Source organism: Brachyistius frenatus, unplaced genomic scaffold (assembly GCF_029030835.1).
Source record: "Brachyistius frenatus isolate BFR_SWC_R1_liver_20210118 unplaced genomic scaffold, ASM2903083v1 Contig_105, whole genome shotgun sequence".
Lineage (NCBI taxonomy): Eukaryota > Metazoa > Chordata > Actinopteri > Embiotocidae > Brachyistius > Brachyistius frenatus.
The window spans coordinates 1,149,712-1,175,551 of NW_027210704.1; the positions used below are offsets into that span (position 1 = coordinate 1,149,712).

Genomic DNA, 25,840 nt, shown 5'->3' on the forward strand with positions numbered 1-25,840 from the left:
TGTTTTCTGTGTCGGTTGAAGGACATATCCTGCAACAGAAAGTTGGAGGGAGTTCCCCTTTTTTTGTGTGTAAGTACAAGGGGAACCTAAAACCTTTTAAGATGCTATAACTCAGTTTTGTGGTATGTTTTTAGCTCCTACGCCTGGGTTGGTACTCTCCCCGTTACAATAGAAACTGCGGTGGTGTAAGTGTACAGTGATTGGTCAAACACAGGAGCACAGGCAACCGCCATGTTTAAAACACCGTTTAAACAGTAAGCCAGGGAAACTACAGCTACGAATGAAGCCCTTTAAAACAGATGGAAAGACTTTCAAATGGAGACACACGACTGAGAAAAGGACCGACAACAAAGTCCAAATTTATGAAGTCTTTACACATTAGAGGAAACACAGCGTGACTTCGATACAATGAAGAGAAATATGAAAAGTCGCTCCGTTTACGTCGTACTATGCAGGGGTGTAGTAATATTTGTTGAAGCACTAGAGGGCGCATGTGATGTGCCTCCAAGAGCGTCACAGTTTTAACGCCTGCTCCTATGATGGCATGTCAATAATGGTTATTTCTATCGCTTTGTGTTGTTTTCTACGCTTGTTCTGATTACTTATTTAAGTTGTGATTGCCTGACTTCAGCCATAACACGTTCCTGCAAATGTTTCACAATAAAAGAGGTTTCTTTCTAATAAAAGGCTATGAAGCTATACATTTTAAATAATACTCATAACTATATATAATAATAAGTGTTGAGTTTGTATTAACACGTACTGAAGTTGCTGACAGCGCAAATGGTAGCGGATCATAACAAAGCTTCAAGTTTATTTGGTGAATCAAATAATATGTCTTAAATATAGCCATAACAAATTTGACCATTCCATCTGTTTTGATTGGCTCTCTTGAAAGACATACGCTTTGGACCTTCAAAAACTTCCTGCTTCTAGATTCAGACAAAGCAGAAGTTCTTGTACTTGGTCCTAAACACCTCAGAAACTCTTTCTGTAATCACTTAGTTACTCTAGATGACGTTGTCTTGGCCTCCAGCAAAACTGTGAGGAGCCTTGGAGTCATCTTTGATGAGGATTTGTCCTTTAGCCACCATATAAAGCAAATCTCCAGAACTGCCTTCTTTCATCTACGTAATATTAATAAAATCAGGAAAATCCTTCCTCAGCGTGACGCAGAAAAACTCATTCATGCGTTTGTTACTTCTAGACTAGATTATTGTAATTCCTTGTTGTTAGGATGTCCAAATTACTCATTAAAAATCCTGCAGCTGATCCAAAATGCTGCAGCAAGAGTACTGACAGGATTTATCAAGAGAGATCATATTTCTCCAGTTTTATCTTCTCTTCACTGGCTTCCTGTGAAATCAAGAATATAATTTAAACTTCTCTTGATGACTTACAAAGCTCTACATGACCAGGCTCCATCATATCTTAGAGATCTTATAGAACCATATAATCCTAGCAGAGCACTTCTCTCTCAGTACGCTGGTCTACTTGTGGTTCCTAGAGTTTCCAGAAGTAGAATGGGAGGCGGAGCTTCAGTTTTCAGGCTCCTCCCCTGTGGAACCAGCTCCCAGTTTGTGTTCGAGTGGCAGAAACCCTCTCTAGCTTTAAGATTAGACTCAAAACGTTCCTTTTTGATAAAGCCTATAGTTAGGGCTGGCTCAGGTAGACCTGAACCAACCCTTAGTTATGCTGTTATAGGCCGAGGCTGCTGGGAGACCTCGTTACATGCTGATCTTCTTTTCTTTCCTCCTACTCTTTAACTGACTCATACCTCACCATCTTTTTACCTCCCGTAGTTTCTTCTTATTATCTGTTGTCTCCATTCAGTTCCTTCGCTCGCGTAGTTTCTGTTCTTTCTTTTCCAGATGTCCCGTCATGGAGCTGCATGTCTCTGCTCTGTGATTGTCGTCTCCACCAACAGTTCTTCTCTTCTATCTCTATGCTGTCCTTTTCTCTCTCTGCTCTCCTCTCACCCCAACCGGTCGAGGCAGATGCCCGCCCACCTCTGATCCTGGTTCTGTTAACAGATGCTCCGCCCACCTCTGAGCCTGGTTCTGTTAACAGAAGCTCCGCCCACCTCTGATCCTGGTTCTGTTAACAGAGGCTCCGCCCACCTCTGATCCTGGTTCTGTCAGAGGTTTCTTCCTGTCAAAGGGAGTTTTTCTTCCCTCTGTTGGAGGTTTTTCTCCCTTAAAGAGGAGGGTTTTTTTTCCCTCCTAGCTTATGTGGGAATTGTTGAATTGTTGAATTGTTGGATTTCTGTGGATAATATTGTAAAGTCTTGCTGTAAGGACTTTAATGTGTTAAGTGCCATGAAATAACCTGTGTTGGGATTTGGCGCGATATAAATGAAATTGAATTGAATTGAAATACGTAAAATATGTACGTGAATTTCAACCGGATCAAGAAAACTGAAAACTTTATAACTTCACTTGGAGAAAAAAAAGTGGCAGCGCGTTCTTCCGACAGCATTACCTCTATATGGTGCTGCATGATTTCAGAGTTCCTATTGGCAGTGCAAAAGCAAAAGGCAACCTTTTTAATTCTGGGGGAAACTCTGTGGTTCCTCTCAAGAAAGTCCTTAGAACTGTTTGGTCTCATAGAAAGAAAAAAGAGACAATTAGACACAGGTGGACACAATCAGATCGGGGCAAGTAGAACTTCAGCACGTCTCTCTTCACACCTCCCGACTTCACATAAACAATTAGAAACCGATGTAGAAACAGGGCGAGAGGGAGCTGAGGTCCTCGACCGCAAGGGGGAATGTTGCACTGATAGCAACCGGAGATAAGTGGTTTGATATGTCGGGAGAAATATGTGCTGGACAGAAGTGATCAGAATGAATATCAAGTGAATGAATAACGGTGTGGTTCAGTAGCAGGACGTGAAGATGGGTGCTCATTTCAAGTTCTACTTTTTGCTTTGTAAAGTCAATTTGGGGCTGTATCGTGTGTAATGAATATATCATATATAATATCATGTAATATATCGTATGGAGACTGGATAAAATCAGAAGATAAACATATCATAAACATAAAATATATTTTTTTTTTTTTTTTTCTGGAGATGGGGCATATTTACTTTTCCAATGGCGCTGTAAGCAGTGCATGGTGTCATGATGGTGTGTCCCATTTTGTTTTGTTTTTATCCCCTTTCAGCCCTCATGAACTCAAACACTTAAACTCTACTACACTTGGCTTTAAGGTGGACATATGGATTGGGAAACAGACACTGCTTTTATTAAAAATGTTGGACAGCGAGAAATTATTAAACCTGAAAATCCTAAAACCCAACCACAATAAAATAATTGATGTAAATCTCTGCAGAATTAAATTCAGACAGGGATCAGTGAACCAATATTCTGCTTGCTTTACTCATTAATAAAGAAATAAACAGAGACTGTAAATTGTAGGAGGTATATCGGGATATAACAAACAGTGTGAATGGCATTTACCACGTCTGTGTTTGCTGAGTAGTGTGAGAGTAATCCTGTGGGACAAACCCACCTGACGACACACACAAACACACACATTTCTTTGTTCCCTAAATGGGGATAAATCCTGGGACTTTCTGGGTCAAACACTCTCAGTTTGTTTCTAAGATGTGTTCGTATTTTTGGATAGTTGGCCAGGAGGTCGCTAATACTCAAAACTAGCTGTTCCAATCAAGAATGATCATTGATTGATTGATGCTGACCTGGACTATAAATAGTATCAATGAGATCCATATGTCAAGTGAACCTGACATTTATACCTGGATAAGATGCCTGATTAAAAACAAACTGAAAATAAGCAACGGCAGAAAAAAGAGAGACACAAGGCCAACTCATACCACCTGAAGTCACTGGAATAAAAATAGATTCATCCTCTTGGAAACATGCAGTTGCAATGACTTTCATCAGCAGTCAGTCTATTTCATTAGGAAATGCACTTTGCAGTGTCAAGAAAAAGAAAAATTGAATATTTGAATGCCAGCATAAAAAAAAATAGTTAAGTGGCTTCAATGTTCCTGTAAACCAGAGAAGTGTCTTTTTTTTTTTTTTTTTTTTTTTTAAATACTACTGTTTGTGTATCCTAATAACAACATAAAAGCCTTTGGGTTTATTCTAACTTTAATTGTTTGAGAAGTCTTGAGACGTTGTTTTTAGAATTTGGGCTTCTGCCGTCAGGTTGGCATGTGTGTAACTACTTTGTTCCCAACTCACTTTGACTCACAGGGTAAGAAAAATCTTGTGTAACTGAAAATTAATCAAATGAAATCATGCATGCAGAATGTGAATCTTTCCGAAAATCACTAGGATTTGACTTTTTGTCCTTTTGTCAACTGATGAAATGAAAACACCAAAACCAACATTGAACTGATACTACTAAAGAGCAATTTGTACGTATCAAAGATAAATCTGCCTCCTCTGTATCATAGAGCTTCACTGTTGTCCAAAAACATGAAAATACTGGCTGAAATACTAATTAATTATGATGCAAACATACACTGTAGTTTATTTGATTAAACCCCACATCCATCCTGCTTCCCAGAAATACATGATACAGCAGGAAATTAACTGTAAAGGGCAGGACCTCTAAAATAAGATATGGAAATTAAAATAACGATGTCCTTGTCCTTCTATGGGGCTTCAGAGTTACCTTTTCCTTCAAAGCCAAAACTCATCACCTTTGGGAGGAAATGTGGAAGTTGCCCTCAAACAAAAGAGGGAGAAAAAACTCCAGGAATTTTAGGAATTCTGTCTGACATATGGAGGCGATGAGGTGACTTAATTCTGTTTGTTCAAGGGTGGAATGCTGTTGACAATGTTTTGTCACCCTGGACACAATGAGTGACGTTGTGACTTTTGAAGAATACTTACTGACTAACCGCACCTGTCCTGCATGTGTGTGTGTGTGTGTGTGTGTGTGTGTGTGTGTGTGTGTGTGTGTGTGTGTGTGTGTGTGTGTGTGTGTGTGTGTGTGTGTGTGTGTGTGTGTGTGTGTGTGTGTGTGTGTGTGTGTGTGTGTGTGTGTGTGTGTGTGTGTAAGACAATGAGAGAGAAACACCTGCTGCCTTTATGACCAGTAAACACATCCTGCGGCCCCTCAGAAAGTTAAATTCCCTGTGTACTGTCGAAACATAAAACAGGCTGGTGGAAGGAACGCTCACCAACGGACAAACAAATAGATTTTTTTGAAGAATAGCGCCGGCATGGTTCAGTGCATCCTGCGTGAAATGATCCTGACGACAGACGTTTTTGTGCAAATTCCAGAGGTAGCTTCTACCTACTTCTGTGCTACATGACCGCATGGGTGCATATCCAGCTTACTTAAAAGTAATGAAGGCAAACAACAGCTATGTCCCTGTTGTGATGAAGAACAAAAGACCTCGATAAAGAAATGTAATCACATTGCTGCTGTTAGCTACACAGCGTAGTTTCTGTTCTTTCTTTTGCAGATGTCCCTGCCATGGAGCTGCATGTCTCTGCTCTGCGCTTGTCGTCTCCACCAACAGTTCTTCTCTTCTATCTCTATGCTGTCCTTTTCTCTCTCTGCTCTCCTCTCACCCCAACCGGTTGAGGTAGATGGCCGCCCACCTCTGATCCTGGTTCTGTTAACAGATGTTCTCCACCTCTGATCCTGGTCCTGTGGGAGGTTTCTTCCTGTTAAGAGGGAGTTTTTCTTCCCTCTGTTGGAGGTTTTTCTCCCTTAAAGAGGAGTTTTTTTCCCTCCTAGCTTATGTGGGAATTGTTGAATTGTTGGTTTCTCTGTATAATATTGTAACGTCTTGCTGTAAGGACTTTAATGTGTTAAGTGCCATGAAATAACCTATGTTGTGATATATAAATAAAGTTGAATTGAATTGAATTGATCTTTAACATGATTGGGTATAAAAAGAGCATTTCAGAGGGGCAGAGTTACCACTCTGTGAAAGACTGTGTGGGGAAATAGTAGCAATAACAATTTAAGAACAGTGTTCCTCAACATGAAATTGCAAAGAATTTGGGGATGTCATCATCCACGGTACATAATATCCTTAAAATAATCTCTGTACACAAGGGACAAGGCTGAAAATCAATACTGGATGGTGGTGATCTTGGGCCCTCATTACATTAAAAACAGACTCCATTCTGTGGTGGAAATTACTGCATGGGCTCAGGAACACTTGCAACACTTCTGTGAACACAATTCATCACATTCCGTTTTTATTTACATTTTACACAGCGTCCCACCTTCTGGGTTGTATGTGGAATATATTCCTCAGACTCCTGAGTTATCTGGATGAATGAGCTGAATTGTTTTTATGCAGCAAGCACAGGTTTCCAAGGTTTTCTTTGAGTGTGCTCTGCTTTTAAGTCCTCTGACACAATGGGAATCAGGGTTAGAGGCTTGGCTTTTACAATGTTATCATAGGAAATATCATTGGACGCAGAGGTGGTACAGTATCTCAATGAGACATATTGATGTTCAATTTCCCTTCCACTTACATTCAGACACCAGCACAATTCTAGCAAAGCATTCTGATGAGGTGAGTCACACACAAGGACAACAATAGCATATTTTTCAGCTCCTTTGGTGCTCGCAAAGATGAATTCTGGCTTTCATGTACGCTTATTCTCAGTGGTGACGTAGAGCTGGTGACTGGGGCCATTTATGTTATTTTGTCCTCTAAAGCAGTAGCGCTTTGTGGGCTCAAGACATGTTGTTTGATGTGTGCGATGGCTTTGAATATTGCTAACACAGTGGCACTGAGCCGGTGCCAGATTATCAGCTCAGTAACAATACAGCCATTCAGCTGCATTTATGTAGTATTTATTTGACCGTGCTACCAGGGGAAAAAGTGGAAGCGCTTACATACCAAGAGAAAGTCAGTGATTAGGAAGGTCACTCGCAAAGTAGACAGTTTTGCATTTTTGACAGCAGTTTTGCAAACTCTTTACAAAAACAAGCTGTTAAAAACCAGGAATGAATGTAATTATTCATGTAATTTCTTCAGGATTTTGAACATAAAACAGATGCTTGTAGAGACGTTCAGCCAAAGAAAGATGCAAAAAGGAAATTTTGAAACCTGAGCCCTTCAAACAGCCATCAACTGCAGCTTATCTGTTCTAAAGCAGAAACCATGCAAAAATACAAGGCTTTGACACATTTCTTAGATTAGTTAGAAACTTACATGATTACACGCCAGATCCCAGCATCCATCTGGAGTTAAGTCCTCTCCTTGTGGAATGATTTAAGATCATTCCACAGTCTATATTGTTTTTTAAATTTAGATGTCATTTTAGTACAGGATTACCTGAACACCAACTATTACATGACACCAGATCAACTATTTTATTTTTAGGAAAAGATGGAAAGCTTTTCTTACTCCAGGCAGTCCGACTCATAGTTATCATATCAAACAGAACTGTGCTGCCACCTACTGGTTATATTTGTGTTTGAATCTGGTGATATTTTTACACTTTTAAGTTTATCACAGTTACAAGAATCACTCAGCATAACCTCCTCATGCTGCTTCACGAAACCATAACCATGAGGTCAAAAATAACAAATACTGAGATTCTGATGAAAAATGTTAATCCAGTAATCATCAGTAATGATAATTCAGGATATCATGATGCATCACTGATATTGTGAAATCAAGTTTTGTCAAACTGTGGTATTACCAGGATTTCTTCTATCGCTTCTGCAATTACTTTAGTTGACCAATGCTATTAGTTGCAGCTTTAGTATGATTATATTTTTTTGTTTTAACGTGAACTTTTTGATGTGTTGTGGCCATGATTTCATGATTTAAAATTCAGTAAAACAGATGGTACCACACTTTTTGTCAGGTATGTGTCAGTTAAGATATCGTGGTTATGTCTGTATCCTCAGTTCCTCAGAAACATCCAACCATCTGATGGTATGGTGCTTTTTTTTTTTTTATCTAGGTTGTTGTCATTGGTATTGTTAAGAATTTATCTTGTTGTTGTTTTTTTCTTTTTATCAGAAAAAAAATACTTTGTTAAAAACACATCTTGATTTAGGATTAATGGACAATATAAATGCAAAAAGATATGAGAGAAAATGAGAACAAATTTGACTTTTAATATTTTCAACAAATAGTTATACTATATGCGTTCTGAAGGTTGGTGGTTCAATCCCAGCTCCTCCTGTCCACATGCCTAAGTGTCCTTGAGCAAGACACTGAACCCTAAAATTGCTCCCAATGGTGTACCATATGTTGTAAGTCGGTTTGGATAAAAGCGTCAGCTAAATGTAATGTAATGTAAAAACAAAGTTCTTGGAGAATCAGAATGCGCCAAGAACTTTGTTTTTCTCCATCAGCTTCTTTTTTCGTGCACTCAGCTGAGCAGCTTGGTAGAGGCACCACCTCTTTGCTCTCATCAGTCATGACACCATGAAGGTGCGAGGACTGAGATTTCGCTTCATCATCTTCACTCTTCTCAGTGAATGGAAACTTGATAGTATCAGCATCCTCCAGCTGTTGAAGCTGCTTTCCTTCCAGATTGTTGCAGACTTCCTCCTTCTCTTCTTTAATGTGTGGGCTGTTTGGGTCCCCCTGGTTCAGACTTGGCCTCAGCTTAGATGGAACCTCTTCCTTCACCACCAACACCTGCTGGTCATCTACACACACAGTATGGACAAGTGGAACTTTAATATTTCACAGATATGACTAACGGGAGCATTCACTCTGCTTCTATGTAAAGGAGGTGAGAATTCTAGGTGTCATTTTACCCATCAGGTAATGACATGATATGATCTGTAATAGGCCTGGAAATTCAGCAGGACAAAGCCAAAGCCTCAACACACGTGACATGTCGATATCATTCGTGACTTGTACACTACTGAGGTTGACCTTAACCTCTGATGTCCATAGCACATGTTTAAATCCACTGAAAAAAGATGTTTCACAACTTGCCTGAGAATCATCACGTTTTCAGTGTCACACTATTCCATTAATAATTGTCTATGCATATATACATTATATAGAGAATCTGCAAACAGCTAATTTGGTGTGTGTGTGTGTGTGTATATATATGGAGAACTTGCCAAAATGTAAATAATGTAGACTAACAAAAAAGGGCTCAATGGGAATTTCAGTAACTGACACTGAAACAGCCCATTTGATGAGACTCTGCCAGATTAACCAAATAATTGTTGTCCCAAAAGGACAAATGGCTTTTTCTGTGGGAAATATTCATAGATCCAAAGCTGTTACTATTACTGCAGGTAATGAATGATATGATCAGCCAACATCCCCTACAGACAGACAGTTTGGATGGCAAATAAAACCGGAGGAAAGGTGGATGAGATCCTCGAACAAACTCCGATCAGCAGGTCCAGATCTTTCTGTGATGAGCAGCTGACTTTTCATTCAGTGCCTTGCAAGTGCTCGTGAACCTGATGAAGCTACCTGTGAATTCTGCATTCAGGACCTGTGACAGCTCACCTGAATAAGAGGACTGGTAGGATATCCAAGATACACTGGAACGACCCAGAGGCCGGAAAATGCTGAGTCCTTAGAAGTATTGACAATGCTGGTATTTCGTGGCTCCTCCCTGTTGTTGGCTGTCAATCATCATTCAGTTCATTCAATAACTCAATAAAGAAATGTCATCACTGGACAAACGATATGTCTGAATAATTTTTCCCTCTGTCATCTCCAAAATGTTTCCACGGGTGTAAAACCACGTTCACTGCGTATTCTTTAGTTTCCTGTGTCTCCTTCTCTCCATAATAAGAGCAGCCGTCTCTCCAGATCTGTGCACCTGATTAATACGTTCCTTTCAGTCCTACTAAAAAACACACCTAATCACTTCTCCGATTTCTATTTTCAGGTTAGTAAATGTCATTGTGGGTGCTAAATGTGTGTATTTGCATGTTCCCTCCCAGTATTTTGCACCTTCAAGCAGAAACGCCCAATTATTATTATTATTATTATTATTATTATTGTTATTATTATATGCATGCAGGCAAATGAAATGAGGATTGCATCTTTCACATTTGAAAGACGCAATCCTCACTGCACATCGTTGGTAAATCTGCTTGGACAGTTTTTTGCGGGTGGAGTGGAGTTTGCACGTGATTTTACACGCAAACCTTTAGTAAACCAGGCCCTTACAGAATAAATAGATCATTTAATATTCAAATTCACACAGTAATTAGCAATAAAACGGCATCAAGACTTTGAAAATAAAACTCTGAGAAAGAGGCTATTTTATTGAAGTTGCTGCCCTCAGCTTTATGTTTCCTTTTTATGGTGTATTTATCTACAGTACGTACTTCATAACCATATTAATTGTTTTGCTGGCCTTTATTTGTTTGAATGGAATCGGTTGTTTTGAGATGGTGGTGAATTACTTTTAGGTGGAATTTTACCGATACTGACACCGGTACTTTCTTAAATGAGTATGTGATTTTTCATAATAATGATAGTTTTTAGAAAAAAAGTTCTTTACACTTTCATTAATTATTCTCCTTCTCCTTCTACCTCAAGCAACCAACTGTGGAAGTTTCACAGCGATAACTGTTAGTTTATTCATTTATTTATTAGTCTATTAACTTGTCGTGTCTGGCCTTAAAAGTCGATTGTAATAAAGATGTTTTGGAATTTAGGGCAGACAAACATGACCGTGAGCTCATAACTCAGCCATCTGTACCTGGATGTGCTTTTCCTCTCTGAAAACTGCCCTGCGCCGTCTTGTGTCGGACAGGTGACGCTGAGGACAGGGGACAGGTGGCGCTGAGGACAGGGGACAGGTGGGTGACGCTGAGGACAGGTGCAGGTGGCGCTGAGGAGGACAGGTGGCGCTGAGGACAGGTGGCGCTGAGGACTTGGACGTTTGCCTCCGTGGAGCTTTCAGGAAGGCTCGTTTTTAAATGCTTGAAAAGGTGACTAGTGTTGCAGCTGTGCGGAACCCTTCGGTACCAGATCGTTGCATCTTGCTGTGTTTTTGTCTACCGATGAAGAGGAGCACCACCACGTTTCCTCTTCATTCTCTCCGCCGCTCATGTCGCGTAAATTCAATATGCGGAAGAGAGCTGTGCAGTTGGCACCTGCGCAGTGCGCGCTCGCTCACTTTATCCTTGTGTCTCATTGGTTCCCACGGTCATGTGACACGGGGCAACAACTTTTAGTCTAAATATGACAAATTTACGAAAAATTAAAATGCAGCCACCCACGTTTTGTATTTATCTAAATATCTCAATAAAAAAAAATCAACACCAAATGAGCCTGTAAGTATCGACACGCCCACCCCGAGTTCAGGCTCCACAGGGAGGAGATCAACTCCTCGAAACGGCCGGTCATTTGAAAGGAAGCCCGGGAACACGACCCCCACAGGCTACAGCAGCTGCAGCACCAGCTCTCCTCCTTCCTCACGCTGCCGGCAGAGGATGATGTTGGTCTTCCAACTCAGGCTGCTGTGGATGGAGACGCCCAGGAAGGTGTAGTCCTCCAGGTCCAGGAAGGTGTAGTCCTCCAGATCCAGGAAGGTGTAGTCCTCCTTCAGATCCAGGAAGGTGTAGTCCTCCTCCAGGTCCAGGAAGGTGTAGTCCTCCAGATCCAGGAAGGTGTAGTCCTCCTCCAGGTCCAGGAAGGTGTAGTCCTCCTCCAGGTCCAGGAAGGTGTAGTCCTCCAGGTCCAGGAAGGTGTAGTCCTCCTTCAGATCCAGGAAGGTGTAGTCCTCCTCCAGGTCCAGGAAGGTGTAGTCCTCCTCCAGGTCCACATCCTCTCCCAGAACACTCAGCGGTTGTGGTCCCGGGACACCGACACATGACCTCATTTCCACACTGCTTTCTGTCAGATATATAGTGATAGAAATGCCACAGAGTATGGGAACAGTACTGCGAAATATGTGTATTTCTTCAGATAATAAATATCTTTACATTTTGAAACACTGATTGTTTTTCTTAAGAAACCAGAGCACCCAGAGAAAACAAATTAAACACGCACACATGATCTGGACCCCACAGAAATAAAACACATAAAACCGAGCTCGCTTTTCCTGAATGATTTCCTCTCTGCACTTCATTTAGTTTTAAATTTACCTAATTTACCTTGTTCAACTTGAGCTGTTCTATTGTTTAATATTTGACCAACGTTCGGGGTTAGTGGGACTGAAAATGTCCCTCTGATGTTAGAATTCACAGAATATTTGTTCTGAATGGAGGTGGGCTGAGTTCTGGTAGTTGTCCTTGTGCATAGCTCAGCCTTTCATATTTGATTTGAAGGCAGCTGTAGCTTTTAAGTAGCTCGTGATACTCTGAGTTAACGCTGCTGTGCTTCTTCCCCAGATCTGTGTGGTCCTTTTGCAGGCTGTGCAGAACCTTGAAGTTCTCACCCAGAGCAGATTTCTGCTGGCTGAGTCGGAGCTCCAGGTCCCTGATATCTCTCTTCTGAAATCCTGACTCCACCAGCATTTGGTCCTGAAGTCGACAGTAACTGTCTTGAGCGAGAGCCGTGGCCAGTTTCTGCTGTTCCTCCATCGTTCTCGTCTGCTCAGCCAAAGCGTCCTTGAGCTCGGCGCAGTGCTTCTCACATGCCTTCCTCTCCTCTTCAAGCACTGAGGCACTTTCCTTCACTCTCTGCTCTAATTCAGAGCTCCGTGTCTTCTCTGCTTTTAAGGCATCTTCCAGTTTTGCCTGGATGGTCTTTCTTTCTGACAGCTGTTCTTGAAGGTCATCCACCACACGTTGCATCTTAGCTATCGTAGTTTGATTTTCACAGATGAAATAATTTTTCTGTGACATCACTTCTTCGAGGCGATCGGAGAGAGAGCGATGTTTGAATGTCAATCTGTCACATTCTGTCTCCAGGGTGTTGAATTTAGCCCTAATATTTTCACTTTCAGTCTCCAGTGTCTGCGTTTTGTACATCAGATGCTCTGAGAACTCCCTCAGCTGGTTACTGACATTTGACTGAGAATCTTTTTCAGCATGCTTCTGTAAAACCAGCTGTTCAAATCGCTGTTTCTCCATTTCGTATAAAGATTTATACAATGTTTCAGCGGCCAGGCTTTTTCCTAAGGCCAGAGTCTTTTCAGAGAGCTCCTTTTCTTGAGTCTGTATCTCCTTAGATGCTCGTGCAAACCGAGATTTCTGTTTCTGAACAGCTTCCTCAAGTCCGCTTCGAGCCTCCTGCTCTTTTTGAAGCTGCGTTTGAGCGAGCTGGCTCTGATGCAGCGCCGACTCCAGATCACCTCGCAGCTTCTTGTTTTCAGAAGCCAGCAGCTGCTTTTCATGAGTCAGATGATCCCGTTCTTCTGCTTGCTGCTGCTGCTTGTAGACGGCAGCCTCGTGGTTCTTCTCCAGTTCACCGCTCTTCGTTTGCTCCACGACGAGGTCTGACGCTGACGTGTTCACTTTCTCCTGCAGTGAGGAAACGATGCTGTCTTTGGCTTCAATATCAGCGTGAAGTTTCTGGATGTTGGAGCGCATCGATTGAATTTTGGCATCTTTTTCCAAACATATTCTCTGCTGCTCTTTGAGGCAGTTATTCCGTGCTTTTATTTCAGCACAGCTCACTTCACCACGCTCTGCCATTTCCTTTTTGTGCTGAACGGAGGATGCTGCCAGGTCCCTCTGGAGTTTCTCAATGTCCTCCTCGTCCTCCTTAAGATAAGCCTTCATTTTGCTCATTTTAGCTTTGAGCGTTGCATTGCTGCGCTGGTGTTCTTTCTGTGATCTCTTAAGATCAGACGTTTGTCCTTTCAGATGTTCCAACTCAACTCGAAGGGTGTTTTTTCCATCTCGCTCCTTCCTCAGTGCCTTTGCAAGAGCATCGGCTTCTTTTCGCTCCTGCTCAAGGGCTCGTTTCTGTTTAGCTCTCGCTCTTCTTTCCTTCTTCAGGGCCTCTTCCAGAGCAGCTCTGGCTTCTCTCTCCTCCTCCAGGTCTCTCTGATGAGCAGATTTCTCTGAATTTTCATATTCTGTATTCTGTGAAACATAAAACAATGATTAGTTTGTTGTCCACGTTCTTTACATGAGTTTGTTTATTTTAAAGAATTTAACACAATTGTGGAATCAAATAGATATCAAGGAATAATTTAAAAACAATCGAGAATCAATGTTAATATTGATAATCATTAATAATATAACAATCGTATGCTGTACCTCAGAGTAATTCAAATCAGCCTCATGTTCCTCACTGCATCTTTCTGTTTCCTTTCGGCTTCCCTCTTCAATTTCCTCTTCAATTTCCTCCTCAAGTTCCTCCTCACGCTCAACATGACTGTCTTCAGTAGACTTGTGTCTACTGGGAGCGTTCCACTGAAAACTGGAGCTGCTGATGGTGAAAAGTCCTCCTGACTGCTTGTTGTCCATTTTTATTATCCTGACTGAAACAGCTGCACCACGCTGATACTAACTGTAGAATGGAGCTGGGTCAGAAGCTTGACTGGTGTCTGTGACATCATCAACACATTGTGATGTCATAATGAACATTCCAAACTGTGTTCTGAAGGGCGAGTTCACGGTGTTTTCAATTTTTTTTACTTTTGGTAATGAAATCCAAACTCTGTAGACTGTTATATGATTTCTACTTCTGTGTTTCATGTGCTCTTTTTTCTATTTTCTTTCATTTTCATTTTTTAAGAGATATTTATTTTTTTATATATATTTTTTTAATCAAAGGGGCCCTAATACTTTAAATAGGACTCAATCAGCATGAGATAATGCATGCAACTAAGATGAACAGATTAGAGTGATTTATTTAGTTTAGGACACCACAAAGTTAATTTCCTAATTGTACCAATTTGTACCAAATATTTAGTACACTGTAAATCCACATTTTTCACTCTCTCTCTTTTTGTTTTGGAAATGACTTATTCAGAAAATGATTTAATTTGGCAGAATATACTGTATGGGTGTGTAATACATCAAGATGACACTTTTTCAATTGGAGAGAATGATTTCTTGTTTTTACACTCAAATATTGTAATATTCTCTCAGAATCCAATTCCTGCTCTCTGGAGGACTTGCTCAGCTCTCTTTTAAAACGCCAGGTCTGCACTCACATACTCTGTTGCTTGATAATGTGATGATATTGTAGGGATGATTGTTGGTGCAAAATCATTTCACAATGCGATTTGTTCAATAAGTTATCATCAGACCTACCTACTATAATGCAGCCTTTAAAAGACAACATGTTATATGACTATATCACAGCATCCAAAATCGAAGGCCATCGAATCTGATACAGATGTAATATTGATTTATTGCCCAGCTTTGGTTCTGATACACAAATCTTTTGTCAGTTTTGGAATTTGTCTTCTTACCCTTGTTTTTTTGCTGAAATATTGGATCATTCCAACATTTATTAATATAAACCATGTCAGAAGTTTGGAGGGGAAAAAAAAAATCCCTGTTTGGAGGAGCTGTTACACAACTCGGGGACATCTGAAATGTGACCCGACTACACTATGCTGTTTGTAAGGTATCAGAAGACAAAATGGTTGAACACCACTACCTTAATGAGGAATGTGTTGTACTTTAATAGATTTTTTTTTTATCATCCATTGTGTCAGGATCCCTGTCTGACCTGTTGTGTGTTAACTTCTGTTTCCCCCAATCTCAGTATGTCAGCAGCCTGTTACTGTTGTAGCTGCAGATGGAGCTGCTTTAAACTTCTTTATATCCAGTATTATATACAGGGACATCTGATAAATGTGAGGGGTCATCAGATGATTACAGGGAGAGAAAAGAAGAAAAATGAAGCTCTGGTACACAAATCTGTTTTCACTTCATGGACTTTTTCTCAAATTGTTGATTTCTGCTGAGATGTTTAATCATTTGAACATTCATTAAAATGAAACCAGGTGAGAAGTTTGGAGGAAAAATCTCTGTTTGGTGGAGCTGTTAACAACTCACTGACATCTGAAACATGACCTCTGACTACACACTTCTGTTTGTAAGACATCAGAAGACAAATAGGTTTGAAATCACTGGTTTAATCATTCAAAATCATGTTGTTAAATTTTCATTTTAAAAGTAACTACTAACTAAAGCATTAAAGTAGTTAAAGTTCTTAGCAAATTTTATAATGATGATTGTAATTGAACTTGATGTTACTCTCTACTGAATGGAGGCTGTCTGTCACCACTACTGCTGCACCCCTACTTCCATCATCTGAGGTCTAAGACAATGGAGGAAATTATTTAATATTGTTTTCTCTTGTATACATTTTTCCTGGATTTAATAAAGCTTTGTATGCCAATGAGAATTGAACATTTTGAGGATATTGTTACAAATCTTTTATCTTTGTTCCTATCTTCACATTTTTTTGGCTGGAAAAGCAAGCCAAGATTAACCCTTGTGTGGTGTTCATATTTTTGTTATTCAGCCAGTGGCCGTGGGTCTGATGGACCCGCTGCATTTTGGGGTTTTTAATTCAACACAATCAAACAATTTTACATTAAAATACTCAACAGATGTTTACTTCATCCCAATTACAAACAATATAAACAGCATATATGGTTAATATTTGCCCTTTACCTTTGTTAGATCACATTTATGAATTAAAGTGCTACTCATTTTTTGGTTGTTTTTTAATCAAATGTAATGAAAAAAGATTTTTTTTAAAAAGAAAAGAAAATTCAATTATATATATATATATTATATATCCAAGCAGCTAGCTTGTCTCTCTACCGTCAAGCTGGTCTGTCGTCTCGGTTATCAAAGCGGATAATCCTGGAAATTATGTGGAAGTTTTCCAGAGACATTATTGCACGGAAAGGTTCACTGCCAGTTTCTGCATCCCACAGGGACTCTGTGGATTCCCCTTTAGACCTGAAAACTCCAGCAAGTATAAGAACCCCAAAGTAGGCATGTAAATGGGTTTGGTCCATCTCCTTCCACCTCTCTCCAAAAACACACCCTCCTTCTAAATTAGGGCAATCCAGAATAATGTTCTGAATGGAATCTGGGATGAAAAGATCAAAAGAAGACTTGATGTCCTGCACGAGAAATTGTCATCTGTGTTGGCCCTGGTTGAATCCTTATCACATTGGCAGCCATGAGGGGTGGCTCATTTCTTGGGCAAGAAGACCATTCAATTTCACAATTTTTTGACATTCATATTTCTTTACTTGCTAGCTGATGACAGGCTTGTTCTGGGTCTGGCTGCTGACGGGCTTGTTCTGGTCCTGGAGCTGGCTGCTGACGGGCTGGTCTTGGGTCTGGCTGCTGACGGGCTGGTCCTGTGGCTCATCTTCGTTTTGGAACTAGCTGATGCTCAATCTCATCCTCTTCTTCAAAGTCACTGTCAGACTCCTCACATTCTGAAACCTCTTCCTCTACATCTTCATCTAAAGCTTCTCTCTCTTCCAAAATCAATTGCAAGGCGCTTTGAGCAGAGAATCTTTTGGCCATCCTGATCAGTTGTGATAAGAAACCACACTGGCAAAGCTATATTTATTGTGTCCCGCCCCCAATTTGCAGCTGGGATAGAGCATGAGCAAATAAAGATTGGTTCCTGCAAGACAGAGGGTAAAATGTTTGGGAATGTGAGAGCAGACAGGAGTCGGTGCTGGAATTTTTTAACTATGTTGGAACCTTGTGCGGGAACGGCAGGAGCAGAAACACAAAACTCACTCTCACACACACACACACACACACACACACACACACACACACACACACACACACACACACACACACACACACACACACACACACACACACACACACACACACACACACACACACACACACACACACACACACACACACACACACACACACACTAACAGCAGGCCCAGACAGGAGGAGGACAGAGTGAAGCTACACAGGACCTACAATTTCCACACTTTTATTAGCCGCGGGTCCAGTGGACCCGAACATCCTGTATGTAATATAAATGTGTAGGGTGGGTGTACGGTGTGTGGTCATTGAAAATGTGTTCTGATATATGTTCTTCACAGAAAATGAGCCAAGGCCAATGAGTCTGAGTTTGAAAAAATAATTAATTGTATCATTTTTCTTTTGATAAAAAATGAAAACGGGTCCCACAGACCTGAGCACCACACAAGGGTTGAAGAGGCTGCCAGAGACCAGGTGTTACAAAACCTGAAGACTTCCTGTCTCAGAAGACGGCCCTTGACACCAGTTCTGAGGACGGATCTCCACAACGTGCAAGACATACTCTTTTCTTTAGGTTCTTGGCTGTGTTATTGCATGTTACTTATTGTTAGTTATTAAACTAGTTTGTCAATTGCTTAGGTATTTAAGTGTTCTGTAATAAATATTCTCATCAGGAGTAAAATGCGAAGTTACATGTTTTAGGATACTGCTTACCATTTCCCCTACTTTTACTTTTTGTCTTGGTAAATCGACCAAAGAAGGCAGCTTGACGTGTGCTGTTAGAAATTCCTCGTCATCAGAAATCAGAAGATGATTAGGACTGGATGCTGATTTCTGATGATGCCACATACATAAACAGCCCACAACGTCCTGACATTGCCAGTCATACTTATTTCTTTGCTGTTTTTCGTGTACTCTTTTAGACACAATTTTTCTCTCTATTGTATAGCCTTTTACAGCTGTATTCTCTTTTAATTTCTTTAAAGATTCAGGAACGCGACTCAGATGAAGACTTAGGTTTTCATCAACCCAGAAAACAGCAAGTACAATCAAAATAGAGCCTTGAATGATGGTCATCAGTGATCGATCCTACACCGAACTGAGGAAAACTGTCACATATTTGTCACATAATAGTGTTTCACTCAGACCATAACTCAACCTCACCTGTACCCTAATGTAATGTTGTCACTAATACAACATTTTAATTCTTTTCATTCTGAAGGTTTATGTCACTTTAACAAAACATACAGACCCAAAAATGTTGAGTTGAAAAATGTTCCATTATGGGAAATATCAGTCCTATAATAGTATAACACGTCAGTTATCTGTACAAATCTGTTGTACCTGACAAGGACATGTGGTTTAAAGTCAGTCTAATCCATTTTTTTGTTTTGTGTTTTGTATTCCATTCTTTCTTGTAGCAACAGATGGATGATAACACTGGTCACATCATGGATCCCCATATGGATGACATCATTGATCCGTTCGTGGTAGGTGTTCAGATGAGAATTGGAGGGGTTGACATTTCAGAAGACATTATGTTTAAACTATGATTAAGCTTGTTTACACAATATTCCTCTGTACTGAAAAGTACAACTTTCACATTCAATCCTTCTGTCTTGTACCACGTACAGAGTTCATACTAATTGAACAAATCAAACTTTATTTTTCCACTTATTATTACATGCACCTAGACCTCCCAGAAATGATTAAACAAATGAGGGAGTGTGTGGAGTGTGTTCGGGCAATGATGCCCTCGGCTAACGGGACACCTTCATCCGTGATGTCATCGACATCGTTTTCTGTGGACAGCAAAATTCATTCAATTAAATTTTATTTATATAGTGCCAAATCACAACACAGGTTATTTCATGGCACTTAACACATTAAAATCCTTACAGCAAGACTTTACAATATTATACAGAGAAACCAAACAATTCAACAATTCCCACATAAGTTAGGAGGAAAAAACTCCTCTTTAAGGGAGAAAAACCTCCAACAGAGGGAAGAAAAACTCCCTTTAACAGGAAGAAACCTCCGACAGAACCAGGATCAGAGGTGGAGAACATCTGTTAACAGAACCAGGATCAGAGGTGGGCGGAGCCTCTGTTAACAGAACCAGGATCAGAGGTGGGCGGAGCTTCTGTTAACAGAACCAGGCTCAGAGGTGGGCGGCCATCTGCCTCGACCGGTTGGGGTGAGAGGAGAGCAGAGAGAGAAAAGGACAGCATAGAGATAGAAGAGAAGAACTGTTGGTGGAGACGACAATCACAGAGCAGAGACATGCAGCTCCATGACGGGACATCTGGAAAAGAAAGAACAGAAACTACACGAGTGAAGGAACTGAATGGAGACAACAGATAATAAGAAGAAACTACGGGAGAGAAAAAGATGGTGAGGTATGAGTCAGTTAAAGAGTAGGAGGAAAGAAAAGAAGCTCAGCATGTAACGAGGTCTCCCAGCAGCCTCGGCCTATAACAGCATAACTAAGGGTTGGTTCAGGTCTACCTGAGCCAGCCCTAACTATAGGCTTTATCAAAAAGGAACGTTTTGAGTCTAATCTTAAAGCTAGAGAGGGTTTCTGCCCCTCCAACACAAACTGGGAGCTGGTTCCACAGGGGAGGAGCCTGAAAACTGAAGCTCCGCCTCCCATTCTACTTCTGGAAACTCTAGGAACCACAAGTAGACCAGCGTACTGAGAGAGGAGCGCCTCAGAGAAATTGAAATGGTATGTAATAAAAGTCGAAATAACTTTTTTGCTTTAACTTGTCATTGTGAAGTAAATGTTGATTGCACAGTGTAAGGGCTATAGAAAAATGACACCACATTCCTTTTGTCTTCGCCAGCATTGTCTGCTGTTCAAGTTAAAGTGTGTCAGAAATAAAGTGATGGGATTTACTAGGTTACACGTGTCACACATCAGTCATGTGAATTATTAGAGAGTGGGAACCTCCACACCACTGGTGGTACCGCTCCATAGAGAGATGTACAGACTACTAGCAGTGTTTTAAATAACGAAGCACATTGTATTCATATGTGAATAATGTCTATTAATTCCTAATAGGTAGGTGTGTTAACCTTTTGGTCCCCCCGATCTCCTCACCTGATGTGTTTTGTGATTCCCCTGTTTGTGTTGTAAATAAAAAAGCTTACAGCACCTGGCAGTCCCAGGCAGTTTCCCATCCAAGTACTAACCAGGCCCAAATCTGTTTGGCTTCCGAGATCTGACAGGATTGGGCTTTTTCAGGTTGGTATGGCCATAAGCTACAACCTTGTGAACAAAAAGGTTTTAACTAGATGCCAAGACAAGAGTTGCATTGTGCCCCTGGTATCCTGAGGAGCTTCGTGCCCATGGTACACTATCAGGAGTTTTGAGCCCCTGTAACACTGAGGCGCTTCGTGCCCGTTATCCTAAGACGAGCTTCATGCCCCTGGTACTCTATCAGGAGCTTTGAGCCCCTGGTACCCTAAGAGGAGATTCGTGCCCCTGGTACTCCACCATTGACTTAGGTTTTTTTGTGTGTTGTAAATAAAAGATGGAAAAGGTTACAGCACTTGGTATTCCCAGGCAGTCTCCCATCCAAGTACAGTACTCAAATTTGTAGTTTGATCATGATGTCACTGCCTTCAGTAGTTGCATGTGAACAGTCTTCTATTGTGAGACTCTGCTTATATCTACTGTGCATTACTGTGCAGAGTAAAAGTCTTATCAATAACCTCAAGCTTATCCTCACCAGTTGCACTGTGTTGCACAGTATGCCCTGCGCATACCCGGAAAAACACAACCCACGTGTTGCGGACATGTGGCTGTAGATGCGTCAAGTTCACAGACTGTAATGAAAACCACCGGAAAATAACTATTTTGCCATCGAAATTAATTGTAGAAATAATTTTATACGAGATGTTAAAGCTTCAATACATCATTTAATCGCCACTACCGTATTGCAGCTGGAACTGTAATTGCTTCAAACTGCAATCTAGAAGAAAAACAAGACGTAAACAGTGGAAGAAAAAGAAGGCAGCTTTTATTTTGAAGGTTCTGAGCGGAAACACGTTGGTCCATTGTGGTGAAGTGACAGCAGCTCCGGGTTTCTAGCAGCACTGTCGAGGAGCTCTACAAACTCACAGGTTTTTATTTCCCGCTCTCGCTCTTCTAACAAGCTGTTTATGGATTTTTGTTGTTGTTGTTGTTGTTGTTGTGGAAAACGTTGTGGGTTCGTCCCGGTTGGCGGCTGGTGAACCGGGTTCATTTTATTTTAACGCTATTAGCCGTAGCTAGCTGCTCAGCTATTTAGCCGGACATGCTAGCATGAATGTAAACAACAAACATTTACGTACCTTTTTATTTTGTGTTGACTTACGTTTCTTTTCCCTGTTTGTCGATTTCGCTGGTAAATACAGTATTTCCAGGACATCATTTTCAGTGAACATAGTGTCGCAGTTAATCGGTAGTGTTGCATTCACGGAGGTCATTTCATCAGGACGTGTATTTATGTATTTAATCGGAGTATTACAACATGTTGTGTCGTATTTTAAGATTACAGTTACATTCAAGTGTTATTTTAAATATTGATTAGTGTTCTGTAAGACCAGAAAACCAGATGTTATTCACATTTCAGAGCTAAAAGCAGTCTGTACTTGATCATATTCCTGTTGTAAACTAGTTGATTAAACTGTGTTCTACTTAATATTGATCTAGTCCAGATATATTCTAGATTTATTTAATTTTTTCATTAGTAGATTGATATTTTGGGTACTTCATCATAGCTAACCTCTAGGGTTAGAACCTCTGGAGACTCAAGGGAGTCTTGAAGGCTCAAATCAGTTTAGACTTTAAGCAGATAATCATGTAGCTCTTCTTAAAAAAATTAAAATAGATATTTTTTTCTTCGTACTAGAAACCCACAAGCCTCATAAACTAAAAACCGTATGCGCTCGCATTACTTTCCTGTAAAGTAGGTGTGGGCGACCGGGCTCTAAAATAATATCACGACACATCAGGGTCTTGTGGACTAAATTATGAAATACTTTAATGAACATGTGTTTGTATGTACTTTATAAACAGTATAGATACAAAGAAATTTTGGCGATTATATCAACATTTTTTCCTCCCTAATATTGGTATCGGCCCCAATAATCCAGTGTTGGTCCAGCTCTTGGTATTGCCATTATTATTAAAATGATTTAAAACACTTTTTATTTTAAATATTATTTATTGTGTATGATATGGCAGACCGCCACTGTAAAGTGTTAACGTTTATATAATTTATTAGATGGACGGAAAGCTATCAGAGGAAAATGGACAGACGTCACCGCAGGAGGAGAAGATGGAGGTTACCGTGACGACCCAACTGGAGAATCTCATCGTGACCTCTGAGAGTGTGGCGGCACCGTCAAACATACGAGCACCTAACGAGGAAACGGGAGACGTTCAAACACACGCGACAGCAGCGACGCCGTCATTAGACATCGCGTGTAAGACGGAAGACAGCGATGACGAGGACTCAGATGACTCAGACAGGTACACACACACACACACACACACACAACAATTTAACAGGAGACTTGTTATTAATCTCAGCACATCAAACAGTCTGGTTACTAATATTTTCCCACCCGATAGTCCTTTTATGGGTCGAGTGCTTCTTTTTCTGTCTTCAGTGACAGTTCATCCTCGTCTTCCTCTTCCTCCTCATCGTCCTCCTCTCCCTCCCCGTCTGTCTTGGAGGAAGAAGTTGATGATGAAGGTTTCAGCCAACCAGTCCCGGTCAGAACGAGAGATGAAGTCCTGCTTGAGGTCAGTATGTGTGTTTGTGTTTTTACAAATAGTTCCATATTAAATCAATTTACATTGACATACGTACTTCCTGGAAAGAAAACTTCTCCTCAGAAGGTTTTAGCAACGTAGGTGTTGTTTATCTGATGTGTTTGTTCAAACTACACGTCTTCATCAGACCTTTTGGAACCGGCGACCTCTCCGCTCACACTGAACCTCGGCACAGAGTCCCCGCTGAGTTTGGTTCAGTGAAAGTTATTTGAACAAGTTGAGTCCGTAATGTTGAGAAAAAATGAGAAAGGCAGCGTTGCTTTGTGCCGTTCTGAAGCTGGAGCTGTACGACTGATTTCAACGGTTAATCTGATTTACAGTCGTGAATGAATCTGTTGGTGCATTTCTATGAAAAAACAAACCAGTTTTCTCTAAAATAATTTGAAGTTGATAAAAGTATATGGCTTTCTTAATTTTGTTGTTTTTATTTAATCTTTGCTTATAAATTTTGACTTATGAAAAGAATATTTTTAAATAATAAAATAAACAAGAATGAACTTTTCAAGCAAAAATACCATTTGAAAATCGCCAGAACTATTATGTTTTTCAATTGAATATTTGCCTCACATGTGACATGTTTCTGAGGATTGTTGACTGTGATGACAAAGTTAAGGAAGTCAAGGAAACACTCCTTTTTCGTAGCAAACCTCCGGCAGCACGATCACACACTGAGTGAACGAATGGGAACAGTGACACTCACAGCAGTTCAGTAACATTCATTATACAACCAGTAGCTCCGCCCCCAGAGATCTGATTGGTCAACTGAACATTTGAAACAAATCATCATGACATCACATCCTGCTCATCACTAGAAATATCCCTCCACCTCCTCAATGGAATATAGAATTAGAATAGAGTTTCATACAATATGTAATATAATGTAGTTTCTACTTGTTATAGTTCTATTAAATGACCCATTTGGTGAAGTCGGGTCTCTTTTGGTCCTTTTTGGTCGCTCCGAGCACCCGTACCGTAACACCACGGATAGTCACGCACTTACAATCCTAGAGGAGGCTAGCTGGACCGGTTTGGTTTGAACACATGACACGGAGCTAAAATGTTAAAAACACATGAGAACATGGATATCTTTGTTCATTAGATATCTTTGTTCATCAGATATCTTTGTTCCACCCAGACTGAGCTAGCTGAGAAGTTTAGTGTTTCTATGTTCTGTGTTTATTCAGTTGGAGACTGGAAATCCTCTCCGTTGCTAGGTGGTTGCTAAGGGTCGGACTACTTCCTGGAGTAGTAAACATTTCATATGTTACATAAGAGTCTACTGATGCGACTGGTCGTTTTCCAGTTGTTAGTTGTAACCCATGTGTTGCCATAGAAACGGAGATCACACTAACAAAAAGTTTTGTATTTTGAGAGCGAATTGCCGCACAATATGAACACGTATAGATTACTTGTTTTATTTAGTTGGTAACTTGTTGTATAATCGCACCCTCTCGTGTATTCATGCTTAAGTAACATTAAAGTTGCAGCTCTAGTGCTCTGAATCTTTGTGTAGCTCACGGTTACTGTGTATCACAAAGTAATGAACAAAAGAAACTAATAATTATATTTCTGTGTACTGTAGACATATTACATCACTCTGACACTAGAGGGCAGTAATATGATATGAAATGAAAAACAGGAGTCAGGCTGAGTGAAACCCCCTACACATTATACACTAAAACAATTCTTCTGTAGTTAGTTTAGTGCGCATGGCATCAGCCCATAATGACGCCTGCTCCTGATTGGATCATTCTCAGCAGGTGTAGGGAGCCTCAGTGTTTCCCTGGAAACAGACATGGCACAAAAACATTACACCATGACACTTATTCTCCTTTTACACACAACAAACAATGTTCACATGATAACAGTCACCAGAAGCTACATCAGACTGCAGAGGCACCTTAACCCTTTCCTGTCCACATTGTTTGGGTTTATCTTCGTGTTTGTTTTCCTGTTGGCAGAATGTACATGAACTTGATGAACACCATCAGACTGTCTTGTTGTGTGTAGGAGCTTCCAGCAGTGGAGGAGGTGTGTGTGGTGTTACCGGAGGAAGCAGAGCTGCAGCCGGTGGGAACAGTTTCCAGTATTTTACAGCAGCTTGGTAAACACACACACACGTGCTCAGATTGCACTTCAGTTTTTAGTGTCTGAGGAGTGTTTGCTCATCTCCATCAGAGAGCACGAAGAGTGGAGGATTTCAACGTGTCTTTCTATGTCTGCAGTTATTATCCAGTCTCTGAAGGACACGCCCCCTCTGAACGATGACAGCATCATCTTTAGATCTGATAGGCTGGCTGTGGGCAAGGTGAGTGGAGAGGAAAAAAAACACCTGTCACATGTTAAACAGGGTTTTGAACATCAGATCTCCCCACATTTTGTTCCGCTTGGTTCTGTGTCGTGTTGTTTTCCACACGGTAATAACATCCGGCCGTTTGTG

The 25,840-nt window shown here is 40.7% G+C and overlaps 1 protein-coding gene and 1 pseudogene across 2 annotated transcripts in view; one reads left to right on the forward strand and one right to left on the reverse strand.

The window, feature by feature from the left end:
- Positions 1-20,719: 20,719 nt before the first annotated feature.
- Positions 20,720-20,838, reverse strand: LOC138628795 (5S ribosomal RNA; annotated as a pseudogene).
- An 823-nt stretch (positions 20,839-21,661) lies between these two features.
- Positions 21,662-25,840, forward strand: part of naf1 (nuclear assembly factor 1 homolog (S. cerevisiae)) — a 104,484-nt gene continuing 100,305 nt past the window's right edge. For both annotated transcript variants that reach the window (XM_069712024.1, XM_069712025.1), the window contains exons 1-5: positions 21,662-21,701; positions 22,847-23,094; positions 23,235-23,370; positions 25,411-25,504; positions 25,626-25,708. In XM_069712024.1, coding sequence (XP_069568125.1) covers positions 22,847-23,094; positions 23,235-23,370; positions 25,411-25,504; positions 25,626-25,708 — 561 coding nt within the window. In that variant the 5' untranslated portion in view covers positions 21,662-21,701. The remainder of the gene's footprint in view (positions 21,702-22,846; positions 23,095-23,234; positions 23,371-25,410; positions 25,505-25,625; positions 25,709-25,840) is intronic.